This window comes from Salvelinus fontinalis, chromosome 17 (genome assembly GCF_029448725.1).
Source record: "Salvelinus fontinalis isolate EN_2023a chromosome 17, ASM2944872v1, whole genome shotgun sequence".
NCBI lineage: Eukaryota > Metazoa > Chordata > Actinopteri > Salmoniformes > Salmonidae > Salvelinus > Salvelinus fontinalis.
The window spans coordinates 29975669-29999067 of record NC_074681.1 but is presented as its reverse complement, the minus strand read 5'-3'; the positions used below and the strand labels follow the sequence as shown (position 1 = coordinate 29999067).

At 33.8% G+C, this 23399-nt stretch overlaps 1 long non-coding RNA gene and 1 gene segment (V, D, J or C); both read right to left on the bottom strand.

Moving 5' to 3' along the window:
* Positions 1–15535, bottom strand: part of LOC129814131 (T-cell receptor alpha chain constant-like) — a 43062-nt gene extending 27527 nt beyond the window's left edge. The window contains 1 exon segment of the C gene segment in view: positions 15499–15535. Within this exon segment, the coding sequence occupies positions 15499–15514 (16 nt within the window).
* Positions 15536–15852: 317 nt separating this feature from the next.
* On the bottom strand, positions 15853–20661 carry LOC129814132 (uncharacterized). Its single transcript, XR_008753231.1, has 6 exons — positions 20613–20661; positions 18971–19261; positions 18725–18802; positions 18473–18582; positions 16257–18334; positions 15853–15931 (listed from the first exon to the last, which is right to left on the bottom strand). It is a non-coding gene; the product is annotated as an uncharacterized LOC129814132 (long non-coding RNA).
* Positions 20662–23399: the final 2738 nt, after the last annotated feature.

Here is a 23399-nt window from a genome sequence, read left to right as displayed (position 1 = left end):
CTAAACAAAGCTGTAACTACAGTGCTTTTGTTACATTGAAATAATATTTGGGTGATTATTTAGTCTTTATTTGAAGTTGAGGAACTGGTTATACGTAAATACTGTTGTTCCTATTCCAGTATGATCAACATTGGTAGTCCTGTTTATGTTTTTATAATGTTATGTTGCACACTTACGTGAGTCAATAGTCACCTTTATTCCTTGACTGAATATACGTCTGTTCGCACTTATCACACAATGTTAGATCACTTATCATTTACTCATGAAGAACTAGCTTGTATTTTGGTTGACTACTTCTATCAGTTTGCTTAAATTCACTTGTTTTACATTAGTGCAGAACACTACGGACTCATTAAAAAAAATGAATTAACCTCGATCATTCAGAACCCATGTATTTATCCTAACTGAAATCTGTTCAATCTAGTACATTTAGATGGTGATTATTAGCACAATGCACAGAAAATAATTAACTTACTGGATTTGAGTATTAATCTTGTGCCTGTCCCAAAGATAATCTTGGAACCACCTCCAACAGTCACACAGTATGAATTCACATTACATAAACTAAACTGTTTTCCCTGAATTTATTATCATGAAATGTATTCAGCCACAACTCTGATTTTGATTCATCCTTGTTGGAATAAAAACAAATATCTCAGAGTTAATTGGCACAGAAAACAGGGATTACAGTAAAGTACTGTAACACCAAATCTTGCATCTCATCTTTCTAAATATCTATTTTAACTGTACTGTATATAAGAATATGAATATGGATATATGAATAGTGTGTAAATAGTTTTTTTGTTGTCTCTTGGTGTCTTTCCTATATATAACTCCTATTTTATTTGTATTTTGAATTGAATATAATATCTTATGTTGTTCTTGTTTATTACTCTTCTGGTCTTTGTCGTGTATATTTGGATTTGTTAGATTTTATACACATTTGGGTCACTTTGAAAATAGCTCTTTTAAGATATGGATCTAATATAAATTGTATATCCATCCTTATTGCCTCATATTTGCCTCCTTTTTGACTTGAACAAAAACTATGAAAGACCTTTCCTGACACAGCAACAGCCCAGGTCTTAGTCAGCTTCAACAACAACAAAAAGTAACTTTCTTTCCATCTAAGTAATGTTGAATGTGGATTACTAAAATCGCTTAGCAAAAACAATGTTCTCATCTGCTAGGGAATTGATTTCTTCACTGAAATAACACCTTGAATATACTCAAGGTGTGTGTGAGGTGTGGAAACACTTTGTTGCTTTTATGAATTTTGTCTTGCTGCTTTTTGTTCTATGTTGCTCTGTCTGTATGCTACGTCTTATTCCATGCTGCTATTGTCTATATTGTAATTGTTTTTAATAACCTGCCCAGGGACTGCGGTTGAAAATTAGCCGGCTGGCTAAAACCGTCACTTTTACTGAAACGTTGATTAATGTGCACTGTCCCTGTAAAAATAAAATAAACTCAAACTCAAACTCAATTAAAACTGTGTGGATTATTCAACAGAAAAACAGTCGATTTATAAAGACTAATTTTGCACTTTTTCAAATCACTTTTTAAACATAAATGTCTGTTTAAAACATTTCAATTCAATTCAAACTACCTCATAATGTGAGTTGTCCTAAATTTCTTTAACACAATATTGAAAATAAACTTACTTGAGTTAACTATTACTTTTGTGCCTGTTCCAAAGATGATTTTGTTGGCTGCACCAGTCACACATCAAGAACCCACATAGCATAAACCTAGAATGTCTTCTAATAAGTGGACGATTCACTGAAATAATACCTTGAAAATTATCCAAAGTATGATTATTTTGTCTTTATCTGAATTGTGGATCTGTGATCTACTACCAATGATATAAGATATCTATTAAACCATATTCTACAGCATTCTATCAAGATAATGATCAATGGATTAATGTTCACAGAATAATAACCAATGCCACGTCTAGAGGTCCTCTTTGGAGAACATTTGGGAAGCTTATTCAGATCATTCTTACAAGGGAAAATGTAAGATTTTGCAATTAGAATTATTTGGAGGTAATAATATCAGTTTACAACACATATAAGTGGTCAGACTGAGACAACATTTTAAATTGAAGGATTAGTAAAATTTGAGCAACAGTTTTAATATCTGTTTTAAATCTTACTTGATTCCACAAAAACTTCTGTTCCACTTCCAAAGATCAGCGTTCGTGTGCCAGTATTCACACACAAACTGAAGGCTTAACAAAAACAGCAGACCCCAACAGCAGAGCTTCTAACTCATCATAATCAGTATTCACATACAGTGAATACACTGTTGTATCGTTTGTTATTGTATTCTTGTTTTTGTATTCTTAATTAAATGATCCAACTACAGTATTATTAATCTTTTAACATGTATTTCACTTACTTGAGTCAATGATCAGCTTTGTTCTTTGACCAAGTATGAATTTATTCCCATATGACACACAGTGTTAGATACCATAGCAATTAATCATGGAGAAAACACATACTTTTGATTGACTGACTTTCTGACTCTTATTAAAGCAACATATTGACACACATTTTGACAAAATATACGTTTTTGTGGTCGTTTACTGGTTTTTAAAAATATCCCAGGCACAATTTACTATCATAAAAATGTAAGTGAATCTATTTAATGTGTACCAGTTGGGAAGGGATTTTGCTTACCTGTTGATACAGTTAACTGTATTCCTTTTCCAAACACTAACTTTTGTCCCACAGTCACACACTGTTATATATCCATACAGAAACAGCCTACCACAGCTAACTATGGTGAAGATGGTGGACTTATTGATCATTGCAATAGCTACCTCTGTCTTGCATTATATACTAAAATGTGTTTCTCACTCTTTAGCATAATATATTCATTGCAATAACCTAATATTTCACTAAAATGTTAAATCCACCGAATATTAAATGCATTTTGATACTGATAATTGAGTGAAGGGAGAAAATGTATGAACTTACTGGATTCAATAAGTAATCTGGTGCCTGTCCCAAAGATAACCTTGCTAGAACCAACTCCAGTAGTCACACAACATGAACCCACACAACATAAACTGCACACTGTCTATGCTGAAAAGCTGCTCATAGTTTGTATTCAACAAATTGAGGTTGAATGAAGAATATAAATAATATAGATGTAATGATATTCACTAATAGCTATGTTCTGTGCCTATTACAGCTTGTGTTATGTAAATTCATAACAAAAAAGATGACTTAATCAAGAATGCCATATTGACATGTTTTCTCATGGTAAAAATATAGACGTTTCTCTTTGATTGTATTATATGAAGTAACAAAGCTTGTTTGACTTATTTTACTGGCTGAAGTACACATACTGTAGAATTAGCTCAACTGCACCCCCAAAAATGTAACATCTGAAAATGCTGGGGTTTACACCAGAGCTCAGTAGTTACAGCACCCCTTTCTAACAAAATTAACAATTTAACGCTCTGTAAATCAATTTATTGAATGTAATAAAATTAATTGATTGTTTGATACATTTTCATGAACTTACTTGATTGTATAATTAGTTGGGTTCCAACTCCAAATGTTAATTTATTTCCAGTATTCACACAGCCAATGGCCTCATGACAAAAACCTTACCTCTTGACATGATTTCACTGACCATCTGATCATAGGCCTACAGTCATATTTATTTTCCATATATATTTTATCAAGATTGTCAATACTCTCACCGCTTCACTTATTTCTGATAAAGATAATATAATTTCAACCTGGCTGAACAATAACTTTAGTAACCTGCCCAAAGTAGATCATTACAAATGAACCCAATAAAGGTTTGTGTCTGCTGTCAAATAAATGTGTGTATATATATAAATACTCACTTGTTTCAATTACCAATTTAGTTCCTGCTCCAAATATGACTTTCTGGTTGTTAGTATTCACACATTGAATTAGACCTCAACAATAACCTACTTCACAATCTACTTCAGAATAGAATTGTGTGATAGTTTCTAAAACACGCATAAATGCATCTACAGAATCATTTCCATATCAATTGTTACTAAATGTTTTATTATGAATATGTTTGGACAGTGAGTAAATATATCACTATACTATTTTGTTTGTCTATTTGTTTAGAAACATGTCATGCATGAAAAAAAAATCTTAACAGACATCGTACTTCATATTACATTAGAAAGCAAGGAATGTTGAGAGTTGATTGTTTTGAATTTGAGGATTGCATGCTTTCTAGTGTATATGAGGACATTTACATTAACCATATCTAAATAATATTGAATGTTTGTGTAACAAACAAGACTTTTAACGAATTGATATTCTTTTGATGGAAGTGGTAAAAGATTGTCTTACTAGATTCTATATATAGTTGTGTTCCACTTCCAAAGATCAGATCACACGGTATGGACGATCAAAAAACACATGCAACTTTGATTTTTTTTTTGCAATCCTTTTTTGAAAATGTTATGCACTTGTAATATTTTTGGAATACTTACTGGGGAAAAAACACAATCTTTGTGCCAAGTCCAAATATAACTTTGTTGTCTCCATAAGTCACACATTGTTGCATATCTTAGCAATTACTGGTACAAGTTACTATCGAATTTAAACAAAATTGTATTACAAAGGAGAGAACATAATCATGGTAGTTTGGTTGGATTACATTGATTATTTAGGTGTCTGCACTGTAAATATACAGTATAAACACATTATAGTAGTGGGATTGTATCATTTGTGTTATTTTTTACAATAGAAAGTGTATACAGTATCTCCCGTGTATAATCAGCTAGAAGCACTCACTTGTCTCAATGAATAGTTTAGTTCCAGATCCAAAGAGGACTTTCTCGATTCCAGATGTAGTCACACAATACAACAAGCCTGACCAATAACCATCTTCCCCAATTTAGTGTAATCATTTGAAAATGCAGGGCTTGTCACAGACAATTACTTAGAAAGTATGGTAGTATTTGATTCTTATTGTAAGAAACATATCAGATTCAACTATTTATTTCTGTAAAGTAAAAATATTTTCAGGAATTTGAAATGGTGATTGAAATTTAGTTCCTTACTAGATTGGCAGTGGAACGACACTGTCAATACAAAGATCAGTCTTCGTGTCCCAACATTCATTCAGTAACAGATGACATAACAGAAACACTGGGATTGGGACTACTCATAAATATTTTACTTAAAATGTTTGTGAAGTAGGATACTGTTTTTAAATCAAACTAATTTAGGTTGTTGATAATTTCCCTTCAAACACATTGAGTTCATTTAACATTGCCATAAATCATTAGCCTGAAGTATTATGTCATCTGTGATTAATAGAATCAACCAAAGTCAGGAGTTACTCACTGGTTTCAATGATCAATTCAATTCCTGTTCCAAAAATGACCTTCTTCAGTCCAGGAATTTTCCAAAATATTAAAACAATATAAAAATGGACTTACTTGAGTCAACTATTAATTGTGTGCCTGCGCCAAAGATCATTTTACTGTTGCCACCACCAATAGTCACACAACATGAACCCACAGCACATAAACTATAAAGCAAAAGTACCTTGATTTATGGATCCTTCAACTCAACATTTGTACATTATTTCTCAGTAATATTTACAAATATTATAAATGTATGTGCAGTAATGTGAATTTACTTGAGTTGACAGTCAACTTTGACGGATTCCACTTACATTACATGAATAGTGAATTAAATGAACTTACTTGAGTCAACAATTAATTTTGCGCCTGATCCAAAGATCATTTTTAGGCCATCAGTAGTCACACAACTAGAACCCACATTACGTAAACCTTTTGACAAAAGAATACTGTAGTTCATATTTTAATAACGGTGAAAATACTACACTGAAAAATATACTGAACTTGTACACAGTTTAGATTTTTTTTCCTCAACATGAAATTGATATAAAAAGTGAACTTACTTGAGTCAACTATTAATTGTGTTCCTGTCCCAAAGATCATTTTATCGAGGCCACCAGTAGTCACACAACACGAACCTACATTACATAAACTACTATGCAGCAAAATTACTTTGATCTATTGATTCATTAAGTCAGATCTTTTTTTATTTTTTATTCCAGTAAGTACTTCTTGTGAGCCTCTATTTTACCATATCAGTAAGATGAGACAATAACTTTCTTTGTTGGACCAAAGAGACATGGCAACGTCACAAATTACTATTTTTCTGCATGTTTGGGGCACTAAAGAAAAATTATTGATGTAATACTTACTGGTTTCAATAACTAGTTTGGTCCCTGTTCCAAAGATTACTTTTCTGCTTGTTTAAGTCGCACAATGCATCTGCCTTGAACAATATCTATGAAGGACCTTTTCTTACACAATAACAAGACAGATCTTAGTGAGCTGCAACAATAGATACGTTGAGAATCTGTAAACACTGTTGTTCTACTTCCAAATATCACTAATAAATATTCATATAATATCATTTTCAGAATGTGAAGGGTTACACACTTGTTAAATTGCACAACCATGATTAATCCAATCTTTTAAATTGCATTTGCACTTACGTGACTCAATAGTCAGCTTTGTTCCTTGACCGAATATGACTTTGCTCCCACTTGTCACACAGTGCTTGACACCTTAACAATTACTCATGTACATAAATGGTCTTTACATTTTGCTTGACTAAATCTATCAGTTTGTACGCATTAACTTTTTTAACTTTAGTTTTCAACACTACAAACTCACAAAAAAAATCTAAGTAAAAAAAATCTAAGTAATCATTCAATAGCCATAACTTGTTAAAATATTTGGTTAAATCTGTTGAATCTAGTACAACATTCAGACTGGGATTATTAGCACAACGCACACAAAAAATATTAACTTACTGGATTCAATTATTAATCTTGTGCCTTTCCCAAAGACAATCTTGTCACCACCTCCAGTAGTCACACAGCTTGATTCCACATGACATAAACTGTACAGGGTCTATGCTTACAATAATTATGGCAATTCAGTCAATTCAGGAAATGAAAGTAAATGACTATTTAATAATTTAAAATGGACGTTTATTTTCAATTATGATTTTTTAACTCTTGATCTGAAATGTAGTTTTACTACCTGAATTGACTATAATGAAATCGGCCCCCAACTCTGACTTTAACTACTCGTAGTTGGAATAAAAACATCATAGCACATGACCAATTAGCAAAATAAAAAAACAGGTATAACACCTGTAGTACAATGTAAATAGACCACCTTAAGGTTTTTGTCACTAATGTGATTAATTTAATGAACTTACTTGAGTCAATTATTAATTTTGTGCCTTTCCCAAAGATGACTTTGTTGACTCCACTAGTAGTCACACAACATGAACCCACATTACATAAACCTTTAACAAAACACTAGTTCATCTTATAATGCTAAGAGCATTTCACTGGAAAATACACTGAAACTCTTACACAGTTTAGCTTTTTGCCCCCCAAAATAATTTTGAAATACAAACTTACTCGAATCAACTATTAGTTTTGTGCCTGTTCCAAAGATGATTTGGTTGAATCCACCACTAGTCACACAACATGAACTGACAATACATAAAACTTTTAGCATAAGACTAATTCATCTTCTAAATAGTGGGAAATGAGTTCACTATGAATCAGACTGAAAACTTTAGGCCAAATACTGTGCGGATCAGTTTAACATAGATGGACTTGGATTTTGGAAATGTCTCTTTTAAGATATGGATCTGATATCAATTATTTATCTTTATTGCCAACATTGTTTGTCTGTTTCTGTTTAATCACATTATTTACCATAAACTGCTTCATTCTATGAGAAACTATGCAACAATATCAATACGATTAACCAATGATCTGGCTTGTTGGACCGAACGGATGAGACAATGTCACTAACTCCTCTCTTTCTACAGGTTTTGTGGTCAAAAGCTATTCTCAATGTAATACTTACTGGTTGAATAATCAGTTTGGTCACTGATCCACATTTTCTGACACAGCAACAGCCCAGATCTTAGTCAGCTTCACCAATATGTCATTTTAAAAACAAAGCTAGAACTACAAGTAACTTTTGTTCCATCTAATCAATATGCTATGTGGATGCGATACCATAGAGTAGGCTATTTTATGGTATATAAACTCAGCTCAGACTAATCTTTTACGTGTATTTTAATTGTTTTCCCCAATATTAAAACAACATTAAAAATTAACTTACTTGAGTCAACTGTTAATTGCGTGCCTGTCCCAAAGATGATTTTACCATTGTTACCAGTAGTCACACAACATGAACCCACAGTACATTAACTATAAAGCAAAGTAACTTTGATCTATGGATCCTTCAACTCAACATTTGATTTGTAATCACAGTATTTCCCAGTAACAACTTCATAATATGAGCCTTAATGTTACTAATCACTCATATGATGTTGTTTTCAGATTAAACAATGACTTGGTTAATTGGACAACTTCTTTTCTGCATGTTTGGGACACTAGACAAATGATGTAATACTTACTGGTTTCAATAACTAGTTTGGTCCCTGTTCCAAAGATTACTTTACTGCTTGACAGAGTCACACAATGCATCTGCCTTGAACAATATCTATGAAGGACTTTTTCTTACACAATAACAAGACAGATCTTAGTGAGCTGCAACAATAGATAACTAAACAAAGTTGTAACTACAGTGCTTTTGGTTACATTCAAATCATATTTGCGTTATTATTTTGTCTTTATCTGAAGTTGGGAATCTGTAACAGTGTCGTTCTACTTCCAAATATCACTAATAAATATTCATATAATATAGTTTTAATGTTGTGAAAGGTGGCACAACCATGATTAATCCAATATTTTATTAAATTGCATTTGCACTTACGTGAGTCAACAGTCAACTTTATTCCTTGACCGAATATGAGTTTGTTCGCACTTGTCACACAGTGATAGACGTCTTAGCAATTACTCATGGACACAACTTTGGACACAAATGGTCTTTACATTTTGGTTGATTAAATCTCTCAGTTTGCATACATGGACTTGTTTTACATTAGTTTACAACATTATGGATTTATTTTAAATTAACCTCGATCATTCAATAGCCGGGTATTTATCCTAACTTGTGTTAAATCTACTACAACTTTTAGACAGTGATTATTGGCACAATGACATAAAAAATAATTTACTTACTGGATTCAATTATTAATCTTGTGCCTTTCCCAAAGACAATCTTGTTACCACCTCCAGTAGTCACACAGCATGAATCCACATGACATAAACTGTACTATGCTTACAAGAATTAGGGCAATTCAGTCTATTAAGGAAATTAATGTAAATTAAAATTCAATAATTTAAAAGGGATATTTATGTTCAATTATGATTTAAATGATTGATCTGACATTTTATTTTACTACCTGAATTGACTGGAGTGAAGTGTAATCGGCCCCCAACAGACTTTGACTACTGATAGTTGGAATAAAAACAACTAGCACATGATCAAGTAGCACAAAAAACTAACAGGTATAACAGCTGTAGTACTATGTAACATGTTACTGCACTGTAATTGGTGTCTGCGCGTGGGAATCTATGTAAATAGACCACCTTAAGGTTTTTGTCACTAATGTGATTAATTTAATGAACTTACTTGAGTCAACTATTAATTTTGTGCCTTTCCCAAAGATGATTTTGTTGACTCCACCAGCAGTCACACAACATGAACCCACATCACATAAACCTTTTAGCAAAATACTAGTTGATCTTCTAAGGCTAAGAGCATTTCACTGAAAAATACACTGAAACTCTTACAGTTTAGATCCCCCCCCCCCAAAAAAATGATTTTCCCTGATGATTTTGTCTTCATCTGAAGTTGAGAATCTGGTTATCCGTAACACTGTTGTTCTACTTCCAAATACCTCTAATAAATACTAACATAATATTGCTTTTATAATGTGAAAGGTTGCACACATGTTAAATTGCACAACCATGATTAACCCAGTCTTTTAAATTGCATTTGCACTTACGTGACTCAATAGTCAGCTTTGTTCCTTGACCGAATATGACTTTGTTCGTGCTTGTCACACAGTGTTATATTCCTTAGCAATTACTCATGCACACAACTTCGGACACAAATGGTCTTTACATTTTGGTTGAATAATTCTATCAGTTTGCAAACATTAACTTGTTATACATTAGTTCACAAAACTATGGACTGATAAAAAAATATAACTTACTTGAGTTCACTATTAATTTTGTGCCTGTCCCAAAGATGATTTTGAATCCACCCGTATTCACACAACAAGAACCCACATTACATAAACCTCTTAGCAAAACAATGTTCTCATCTGCTAGGGAATTGATTTCTTCACTGAAACAATACCTTGTATATAGTCAATTAAAACTGTGTGAATCACTCAACAGAAAAACAACTTAAAGACTGATTTGACACTTATTGGATAACTTTTAAGGTCTAAATGTCTGTTTTGCATGATGTGAATTGTCCAAACGATCTTTAACACAATATTGAAAATTAACTTACTTGAGTTAACTATTACTTTTGTGCCTGTTCCAAAGATGATTTTGTTGGCTCCAAGAGTCACACATCAACAACCCACATAGCATAAACCTAGAATGTCTTCCACAAGTGGACGATTCACTGAAATAATACCTTGAAAATAGTAAAAAACTATGATTATTTTGTCTTTATCTGAATTGTGGATCTGTGATCTTATTTCGATGACGTAACATATCTATTAAACCATATTCTACAGCCTTTAATCAGGATAATGATCAATGCCACTTGTAGAGGTCCTCTTTGTAGAACATTTGGGAGGGTTATTTCTATAACTATTTCAAGGGAAAATGTAAGATTTTGCATTTAGAATTCTTTGGGAGTAATACTATCATTTTACAACACATATACGTGGTCAGACTGAGACCATTTTAAATTGAAGGATTGGTATAAGTATGAGCAACAGTATAAATATCTGTTTTAAATCTTACTTGATTCCACAAAAACTGTTGTTCCACTTCCAAAGATCAGCTTTTGTGTTCCAGCATTCACACACTGACTGAAGGGTTAACAAAAACAGCAGATCCCAACAGCAGAGCTTCTAACTCATCATAATCAATATTCACATGCAGTGAATACACTGTTATATAGTTCGTTTTTGTATTTTGCTTATGTTATTGTATTCTTAAATAACACAACTGTGATTAATATCATATTATTAATGTTTTTTCACTTACTTGAGTAAATGATAAGCTTTGTTCCTTGACCAAGTATGAATTTATTCCCGTATGACACACAGTGTTAGACACCATAGCAATTAATCATGGAGTGATTTTTAAACATACCGTTTTGATTGACTGACTATCTGATTCTAATTGAAGCACAACATATTGAAGAATATTTTGACATAATGTATGTTTTTGGGGTAGTTATTATGTTTAGAAAAATATCCCAGGCACAATTTACTATCATAAAAAAGTAAGTGAATCTATTTAATGTGTACCAGTTGGGAAGGGATTTTGCTTACCTGTTGATACAGTTAACTGGATTCCTTTTCCAAACACTAACTTTTGTCCCACAGTCACACACTGTAATATATCCATACAGAAACAGCCTACCACAGCTAACTATGGTGAAGATGGTGGACTTATTGATCATTGCAATAGCTACCTCTGTCTTTCAGTATATTCAAATCTATTTCAGACTCTTTTACATAGGCCTAGTATAAACTAATATTTCACTACAATTTTCAAATATTAAATGCATTTTGATACTGATAATTGAGTGAAGGGAGAAAATGTATGAACTTACTGGATTCAATAAGTAATCTGGTGCCTGTCCCAAAGATAAGTTTGCCAGAACCACCTCCAGTAGTCACACAACATGAATCCACACAACATAAACTGTACTGCTGAAAAGCTGCTCATAGTTTGTATTCAACAAATTGAGATTGAATGAAGAATATAACAACTAATATAGATTTCATGATATTCACTAATAGCCATGTTTTAAGTCTAGTTTAGCCTTTTTTATGGCATTCTTGATTATGTAGTGATTATGTAAGCAATTCCTTACAATTGATTACATAATCAAGAATGCCATATTGAAATGTTTTCTCATGACAAATGTAGATCTCTCTTTCTTAGATAATATTATATAAGGTAACAATGTTTGTTTGACTAATTTCACTGGTTCAAGCACATTTACAAATAGCTCAACTGCACCCATAAAATCTGAATTGCTGGAGTTGATACCAGAGCTCAGTCGTTACAGCACCCCCCTTGAACAAAATAAACAATTCAATTGATGCTCTGTATATCCATTAATCAAATGATTGGAATGAATACAGACATAACCCCTTGACAAGAATACGTTTTGATTCAGTTATAAACTCATTTTAGGGAGATATTTGTTTCTAGTTTAAAATCCAACGGACATTTAAAGAAATCAAACAATAACTTAATAAAGGTTCTTACTTGTCTCAATTATTAACTTTGTTCCTGTTCCAAATGTCAGCTTCCCTCCAGAGTTAGACACACAGTGGTAGATTGCAATACATTTACAACATGCTTTACTAGATGGTCTTCTTTTCATTTTCTAAATGTCCTTATTTCTCATGAACAACTTATTAGGAAATTATAAAAATGCACAGTATTTTGTTTTATTTACCGGATTCAACTAACAATTGGGTTCCATTTCCAAAGATTATCCTGTTACTATTCCCCCTTGTCATAGAGTGTTTTGTTACCAGCTAAAAACCAGATGCCAAATTCGAACATGACAAAATAATGGAATAGTGTTTTAAAATAGTGTGATGTTTTTTTTATATTAACTCCCTCTACTTCATGTACAGTATATTTACAGTGAATTACAGATTTTACTTACGTGTCTCTACAATCACTTTAGTTCCACTTCCAAAAATAAGCTTGTATCCCCCCTGGGCAGACACACTGAGCTACACACCTTACCAAATACTCTAAAATGTAAGTGTGATAGAGGGCAGACCAACTACCAATATGTAATCATTCTGACAAGGTAAATTACAGTAAATGGTAAATAATCTATTAACCTTTTATAGATGTGAAGATTTTAAACTCGTCCCACCAATATTGTAATGCATTTTGTCACATTACTCTGTATCAATTAGCATACTTGATCATGTAAGCCTACAGTCATCATGACATTACACCACACGTACGTATTTCATAATGCCATAATTAAACCTTAATTTCCGTCCTTATTTCTACATAGAACTTCACACAAACCTCTGAGCAACACCATATCAAAGCTTATTATTTCACATGCTTATAGACATGCAAAACCATGAAAATACTGAGCATTCTACTCAAAAAGGCACTTTGACTTTCTTTCTAAAGCAAACTGTACTTACTGCTTAGTACTAGTAGCCTTGTGCCTCTCCCAAAAATGATCTTTGTACCGGCATCATTCACACAGCCTGACACACCAGTATATAAACTCCCAATGCATAGGTCACCTCATCTCAGCAGAAAAACACTTCAAATTACAATCTGAACCTGTCCAACCTGATTCAGTATAGAATCAGTACAAAAAAATATTAAAATAAGTTTAAATTATGATGATGGATTCATCACCTACCAGTATTTATGAACAGTTTGGTTCCCCTACCAAACACAAGTTTTCCTGCTGTCCCAGTAGTCACACAGCATTAAACTGCAATACAATTACAGCAGTTTGTTGTGCACTTATATAATACTGTAAGTCTTGAGATGAGACAATGCACTTTTAACTCATTCTCAGATATATCTTGAAATAACTCAACAAACCAACTATAGGTTGTTATTTGACTAGATGTTCTGCCTTTTATCCACACAAGCCAACACTGTAGTTAGTTTTGGCTGATTACCTGATTTGTGTATCTCACTATTTATTTTATTAGGGTAGTTGTTAAAGAAAAGTCCCAGTGATGTTATACTTGAAATAATCTCACCTTTCTCTACAAACAGTTGAGTCCCACGTGCAAAAGTAATTTTGTCACTTGTTCTTGTCACACAGTGTATTCTTGCTCACTAAAAACCTGATTTGCCCAGACTTCCTGACTAGACATTTTAAGTCACTATTTTAAGTAACTTCTCACTATTAAGTTCTGGTTACCCAATGGAAACAACATCCAAAAAAGTAAAACATATGAACATAGAAAGTTTTGTTAACTTTTTAGGAGAACATTAACTGAGTTTTTGGGGTTAAATCCAAATAATACCATATATTTTACTGTTGGGAATACATTTCATTCAGTATTTAAGCAAGAAATATATTAAACTTACGTGTCTCCACAATCATTTTTGTTCCACTCCCAAAAATAAGCTTTACTCCCCCCTGGGCATTCACACTGAGATACAGACCATGACGATTACTCTGTACTAAAAATGGACCATTTCCAAATCATCTTTTCATAGATAACAAAATGCTAAATATGGACTGAAATTAAAACTGCAAAATGTTTAAATATTAAGTAATATTATATTGCATTTTGCTACATTCTACTGTATGAGTTGGAATTATTTTATCAGCTAAGCCTAATGAACTTACCACACACAGACTTATTTCATAATGCCATGATGAAACCTTAATATCTGCCCTTATATCTATGTAGAACTTGACACAAACCTTTGAGCAACACCATATGACAGCCTTTTTTCCTTTCTTACATGCTTATAGACATGCAAAACCATGAAAATACTGAACAAGGACTGCATGATATTATTCAAAAAGGCAGTTTGACCTTCTTTCTAAAGCAAACTGGGTTTACCGCTTAGTGCCAGTAGCCTTGTGCTTCTCTCAAAAACAATAGTATCATTCACACAGCCTAACACAATGAATAGTTCACCTCATCTCAGCAGAAAACAGTTGAAAATTACAATCTGAATCTGTCCAAACTGATTCGGTATTAAATCAATGCTAAAAAGATACAAATAAGTTTAAATTATGATGATGGATACATCACCTACCAGTATTTATGAACAGTTTGGTTCCCCTGCCAAACACAAGTTTTCCTGTTGTTCCAGTAGTCACACAGTGTCAAACTGCAGTACAATTACAGCAGTTTGTTGTGCACCTATACAATATTGTAATACTTCATGAGACAATGCATTTTTAACTCATTCTATATCTTGAAATAACTCAACAAACCAACTTTAGGTTGTTATTTGAATATTGAATATAAATGTTCTGCCCTTTATCCACAAAGCCAACATTGTAGTTAGCTTAGGCTACTGGTTACCTGATTTGTGTATGACTTCCTGACTACATATTTTTAGTCACTATTTGAATTCACTTTCCACTATTAAGTTCATCTTAACCAACTGAAAAATATGTTTAAAACAAATATATATGAAAAACGTATGAACACAGTTTTGTTGACTTTTTAGGATTATATTTAGTTACTCTAATTTAAAAAATTGAGAAATTCAAATAATTTGTTTGTTCGGAATGCATTTTAAAGCATTTAAGCAAAAAAATATTAAACTTACGTGTCCCCACAATCATTTTGATTCCATTCCCAAAATGTATCTTTCCTGCCCCCTGAGCAGTCACACGGAGATACAGACCATGACAATTACTCTGTACTGACAATGGACCATTTCCAAATCAGCTTGGAAAAGAAAAATCTAAATATGCTATGAAATTAAAACTGAAAATGTTTAAGTAGTAAGTATAAGCATTGAGCAGAAGAGCAGATTTTAACACAAACAGTTAATTCCCAATAACGTTGTAAAATGAATTTCAGAGAGAGCTATATTCTCCACTGTTGCAACACATAGCTGAGAAATGACACAATATTGAAAACAATAAGTAATACTTACGGGATTGCACAATGACATTCACTCCAGATCCAAAAATCAGCTTATTGTTAGACCCAGCCGACCACAGTGCTACACTCCTGTACACAAATCCTCTTCTTCACTACAGGGTCAACAAAACAGTTTTAGGATCAAGTCAAAGACAATATTCAAGATATACCAAGCAATCTCAGTCAGTATTTTAGTCACATACAAGAATTTGAAAAACAAAAACTTAAAAACTTCAGATAATCAGAGCCATATTAATGTGGTTCATAACAAACTGTGCAATAACTCACAATGCATCATTTATTTTCAATGCATCATTTATAGTATTATATCTTGCAGCACGTGCAAGTATAAGATAATGTAAATATCCACTTAGTGATTTTCATATATTCCACCTGCAAGAACTCTACATAACTACATAAATCTCTTGTTGCACTTACATGACTGCAGCTCTTCTGTTCCTTTGAGAAATTAAGTCCTTGGCTGAGGAAAAGCTCTCACACTGCAAACTCTCAAAATAAACACAGTTAGTGTCACCAATCCACCATTATTTGATTGTTTTACATTGCCTTACATACATACATAGCCCTTGCACCTATAAACTGTTTCAAATTAATGTGTAATATTTGCTATATGATCTTTGGATAACTGTAATTAAATAAAGTACCTTTAAGTCTGTGTGCTCTTTGCTGAATACCGGCATGTTCTTCCATTCAGGACTCATTTATACTTCTCTTTATCATACGTCTTTGTCTTGCAGGAAAGGATCAGGATATCAGATATATAATGTACATACTTTTGACCTACTGGCCTACATTGCTCCACAGAAGAGACCACAAATTCCAAGCCTCACCTGTGGCCTACATTAGGTAGACCTTAGTCTTGTGTGCCAGTCTCATAGTGTTGAAAGAGATCAGGTAGACCTAGGAAAGGTTTAGACTTTCAACACCATAGTTTTTAGGACCAGTTATTGGCTACTCGACCATGTGTGTGGAGAAAAGATCAGGTTGAGTCCCAAATGGAACCCTATTCCCTATATAGTGAAGTACTTTTGACCAGGGCTCCTGGGGCCTCTAGATGTGTACTACATGTGCATCTTCACCAAAATGTACCAATAACATGACAAATATGATGTATTTATTCATTTAATAAAACACTTGAACACCAAAAAGGTGCAAATTCACAAGCAAAATGTATTACGGTGGTTCAATTGATCATATAGAAGATACACAACTGAAAACACAATACTGCATGACATTTTTCCTCACATCATCTCTCTATGCCTCCTTCTCAAAACGCATTAGAGGAGAAGGAACCAGAAAGAGACAAAGAGGGAGGACATGAAGAATCAAGAAAATACTATTAAGATACACGCAGTGAAGCAATACTCAGGGCCCAGTTTTTCAAAAATGTTCTGGATTTGGCAGATCGGATAGGATTAAGTGCATAGAAATAGAATGAATAGAACGGACAAATCGTTGACTTGATTCCCGTTCCTGTCAGTCTATTTCTATGCATGTAATCCTATCCAATAGGCAAAACCCAGACAGATAACTTTTGAAAAACTGAGCTCAGGTGATTTAGTGGTCACAATGTCAACAAAGAAAAATATATTTGCAACCAGCAGAGGGCAACATCATCTTATATTTTAAAATGTGCACTTCTCTACTAAATCTGAAAGCCTAATGATTAGTCCTAAGCAAATGTTTCTGGTAAACCGGAGTCTGACTACTACTTTCCAACCATTTTAGTAATTTGATAGATATTCACCTTTCACGTTTATAATGGTTTAGATTAGAATAAAAAAGCTGTATCTGTTTATTTCAATACATTTACAGCTCCCATATACGATTATAAAATGTTTGACTGATATCAGACACACATGTAATTGCAAATGATTTTCATAGTACAATTCATCAACCATTATAAGGTGTGTGTTTCTCACTATCATGTGTGTTTCTCGCTATTGTTACTTCTTGAGCACGCATGCAAATAAAGTAACTGATGGAGCCATTTCTTGGAAGTCAAGGTGTCTTATAGATCTTTATCTGTTCATTTGGTTTGACTGTTCATATGGTTTCAATGTACTGGTGAAAATGTGGTTTAAATTCTCTATTGACGGGTTTTGTGCATTTAGAAACAACTGCAACGTATCCACGTACATAACTTGATCAATGTACAATTACATTATTGTTTGAAATCATTTTTGGAGTCTTTATACACTTTTGATGACAACTTGCAGTTAAAGATATAATACAAGTAAATAGAAATATTATAACATAATATAAAATGATATAGAATATAAAATGTAACCTAATGTTTAATACCAAACAATCACATGCATTACATGTGTATTTAGTATCTAGTATTTCCAAAATGTAAGCAGAGGAATTGCAGCATTCAACCCTGAAAAAGTCAGATACTAATATTGTTGAAGCTCTTGATAAAACCACAAGGCAGGTTTGACAAACTGGATGCAAAGCAGAACTGAAAAGTAGGAGTCCAAGTGAAAAAATGTCTGTAAATAGAATAATTGCAAATTATTCTGTAATGCAATCAAGCAAATTATTATATATTATATTTTTTCTTAACAGCTGTCATTTAATAAATTTATGTCAACAATCTGTTAAACAAAAACAGAGTTAATTTCACTTACCTAGAACACCAGGGCCTTGACAGTAAATAGCACATTAAATGCCACGGCTTTGGCAAACAGCACTCTCAAACCATACACAACCAAGGATGTGAAATTCATCTTGGTATAATCTGTAAGAAACAAGTGTCATTTCAGTGTTTTGCACACTTAGACTTGCTGAAACGTAGACATGTGTGCATTATACAGTAAATGTGCGGCAGTACAATTGACTTTACACCATGTTTTTATGAAGTGTAGCAAAGTATCACCAACCGGTATAGTTGGTGGCAGTAGCATTGTTGAGGGGTTCATCTTTGCAATTGACAGAAGCAGTTGTAGCCGTGGTGTTATCTGAAAGCCAATAAGTGATTATTAAAAGTTATTTCTCATCATGTCATTTACAGCCATCTTTACCATTCTCGATAAATGATGGAGATGTTCATTGATAAATATACTTATTTAATTAATTGTTCAAAGCCACAGTAATAATGTGAGGTATTATTGTATATAAATTATTACAGTTAGACACATCTGCAAAATCATCTTTATCAACAACGCGCTTCTTGACGCCCTTCATCTCACAACGCTTGATATTCTCTTTGGAGAATCCGGCAAAGAAGTAGGTACGTGTGGAAGATAAAGCTGCCTTGGTTGTGTCGAGTTCGACAGTTTTATTATTCCCCACGATCAGTTTCATGTTTTCCATCTTAGGAAAGAAGCCTGTAGCCAGGCACACATCAGGCTGGTCATCATCCCCTATCTTGTGTAGTGGTGTGAGGATGGACAGTGTTGGGCTGGCAGAAGCTCCATCTGGAAAATACAATAGGTTTAGGTTGATTTAAACATCTTGCTAAATATGCAGAAACACAAAAAAATGATATGTCACACAATATATTAAAAAAAAACAGGTACAAATGTATGATCTAAATCAGGGATGGGCAACTTTGATGGGGGCCACAAAATATGGGCTCATCATAATGGGGCCGCGGTTGCTAGCGGGTCTGCGTACCCACATTACAAGCAAAACAATCTTTGTGACAGCAAAGATACATTTTCCAAGTTTTAGAGTACAGTTTGTGCAATTCTACACATTTTGCCATGTGGTGTAGAGAAACTGTTGCAGTTTTAAAGCAAGTTGCTGCAATTGAACACATTTTTCCATGTGGTGGAGAAATTATTTAGCAATTTTATAACAAATGTCATGTTGTTCTACTCATATTACCATGGGGTGAAAGAGGAAAATAAAATGTTTTACAGCAGATTTTCCGCAAATCTACACATTTGCCATAAGGTGTAGAGAAATATTTGCCGTTTTTAATATGATTGATATTTATGTGAGACTGAGTAACAAAATCAATGAGGGTCCCTGGCCAGTGATTCGACCATGATAAAAAGTTTAGATAGCTGGCCACGAAACTAATTTAGCAATCTAAAAAATGTTAGCGGACATGGGCTAATTGACTGACTATCAGTGACTGACATAACAAGAGAAACTGCTGATTCACAGCCACATTTAGAAATGGCACTTGGTGTAACCTACTAATGTAACTTTTCTTGGGGGGGGGGGGTATATTTATTTATTATATATTATTTATTTATTTTTTTAAATATCCAGATTTATTTTTATTCTGTATAATCTGATGGACAGTTTGCTTGAAGTATTTCAGTAACTTAAATGATCAGACAAAGAAAATGAGAACTGGCCCCACATCACAAATCAACTTGTAACTTCCAACATTATGTATTTTCTGTAAGATAAAACCATTTGGTGTGGTAGATTTAGGTGGTTCATATACTGAAATACTGAATGATTATCATTATTAATACCATTATCTATCCAGCGCAGACTCATTGAGATAAATATATTTTACATGTGACATGGTACGAGACAGCAATAGCACAGCAATGTTATAAATCATTTGAAATATTCAAAAACATAGTGTGATATCAGAGCTTGGTCCAAAACTAAAGCTTTTGTTGCACATTCACAGCCTGTTTGCAAATCTCATCTAAAATATAAGGCTTTCTCCCAAAACATTTGTAACATAGGCTACTTGTATCAAATTAACACACTTTCACCCCCTAGATATTTTAGATTTCACAAATTTCCTAATTACTCAGTAATAACATGTTAATTATTGCATATTGAGAATTTACTTACTGGGTTGAACAATGAGATTGATGGCTTTTCCAAATGTCAATGGATCCACTGTGGAACATGTCAGTACAAAAACCTCTTACATCTGGTTTGTATAATTACAGCATTATGTCACTTCCAAATACAGTTTGGGATTAATTGCAGAGTCAAGATGGCAACCTAGGACATGCCTAAGTTTTCAAAATATATTTTCACACTTTCATAATCAAAGTTGTAAAACTAAGGCTAAGACCAACTTGAACAAATAACTAGATATATTGCCATGTTTGCAAAGATAATGAACTAACTACTTACCAAAACGGTAGTGCAATTTGTTTGCCCAGTAGTGTCAGGTGCCTTGTTGACTTTTAAGGTTCTGAACATAGAAATTATGTTGAGGGTTTTTGTACAACGCAACATGAATATTCAGTCACTGTGGTAACCCAGTCCACACTGTGAGAAAACGTAGCACAAAAACCCATACACATTGATATCATCAACCTTTGGATAGGTGTCATAGAATGACAATGTTTCTTGATAGACAGGTAGCATTTCCTTAGCATTCTGAAAAGTTTAAAAAGTCAATGATAAAAAAATATGTTAAAACGTTTTTCTACCTTTTTTTCTGTTTGTGAATCAGGCCCTTTAGGGAAAAGCCATTCAAGCACCGTCTGAACCCCCTTTAAAGCGGCAATCAGCAGTTGAAACAATAACAAAGCAACGCCCCGCCACTGTTTTGGTAGAAAGCTGAGGGATGGTGCTAGAGAAATGTAACCACTCAAATTCATAGACAGAGCTATGCATGCAAGGACTGACCATCCATGACATTTACATTTTAACCATGTTTTGAGGCTATATAGTGTTTGTTTATATTACATTTGTTTACAAACAGTGGAGTAAAATTAGCTTATAATTTGGGTTCTGTTGGTGTATGACAATTGCTCATGAGGCATTTATAAGCTATATTCTTCAAGAATCAATGGGCAGCCAGCCTACTTATCATTAAAAGTCCCAAAATGTATGCAGCACATGGAAGTAAGTGTCATCTAACAAAGTTTAACTATACTTCCTTACGTACACTTACTGTAGGCGTAAATGATCAAAGGATCCAGCCCTAACCTTTTGTGTAAAACATTTTAGTGGCCTCCCTCTTGATGGTGGAGCTCACATTTTTTAGTTTTAAGGCAAGTTTGCTGCAATTATACATATTTTGCCATGTGGCGGAGAGAAGATTGTGCATTTTATAACAAATATTATGCAGTTCTACAGCAAATTTCCTGCAATTATACCCATACCTGCAATTATACACATGTTAATAGGATGTCCGGTCGGTAATTCGAAGTTTAGATGGCTGGCTAAACTAACCTACCAATCAAATGTTTTTACATACTGTAGGCTAATTTAGTGACTGTTTCTACCTAGGTTTCCATCCAATTCGTGACAGATTTTCATGAGAATATTATAAAACCTGCAAAAAGATATGAGCATTTCCCCACTAGAGGTGTGTTTCGATCTGGCTAATGTTAGTAAAACGTTTACTGTTGACAGGAGAACAAGAGGAGACAATAGGACGAGGTGGATAATTTTATAATAAGGCCGTTTAATCACATGTAAAGATATCTTAGTAAAATCTTGCAGCAAGGCTCTTTCTGTCTGATTCTTATTGAATCGTCCGGAAAAGAGATAGTTTCAAGAATTGTACAGTACTATATAGACAACAAGCAAAGTAGGTAGATCTGCGAGTCTGGCCTTCCGATTGGTCGATCTGGGTCTTGGGTAGTCCTGAACAGGCCTGGTGTCCACGTTCCATTGGTTCCTGAGATAGTTCTTTGTCCTGTGCTCCAACCATGGGTTGGGTGTGTTCTGTGGTTATTATGGGGGCGGGGAATTATGTGTGTCTGTAATTGGTGTCTTAATAAGTCCAGCATATGTCCAAGAGAAATGAGGAGTATGTGTATTTTTGTATAAAATATGGCTTATGTTGAAATGTAGTTATTGCTAGTTTCCAGTCTCTATTACAATTTCTTACAAATCCCTCTCTTCACGTCTCACAAGAGAGGTGACATAAAAGTATATAAAAAACACAAGACTAAAAGATAAAATTTGTCAGAAGACAAATTTTAATTCCCTCTCTTCACGTCTCACAAGAGACGTGACATAAAAGTATAAAAAAGACAAAGCTAAGGGATAAAATTTGTCAGAAGACAAATTTTTAATTCCCTCTCTTCACGTCTCACAAGAGACGTGACATAAAAGTATCTTAGTCCTCAAATAGATAGACAGGTCCAGCTTCCCCATCATCAAGCAATGGGAACATTTGGGCCCTTTCCTGATTAGGGTCTATGGCGGCAGTTATAACACGGCTAGCAAGCGTGCGCGCACATGGAATGCAACAGCATCCACAAAGTACAAGAATGGCCGCAAAAACAGAAATTGATCCTAGGATGGAGGAAACCAGCGTCTTATATTTACCAAAAGCATCCATCCATGAGTCCCACATAGTAGTTTCCACTCCAGAATGCTGTTTCATCTTACCATTAAGGGTACGAAGTCCCTCCAATGCTACAATCAGACTCCCATCCGTAGCTGTGTTATTGGGAATGAAAGTACAACACTGTTCACCAAACATTGCACAGACCCCCCCCCCTCCCCGTTCAGCCAATAACATATCAACCGCGATTCTATTTTGAAATGCCATCAGGGACGTAGCTGCCAATTGTCCATGGACCGCCTCGAAGCCTTGTTGAGTCCAATTGCCCAGTTTCTGGACATTAAAATGAATGTAGTTAATTCTGTCCACATTTTTATTAA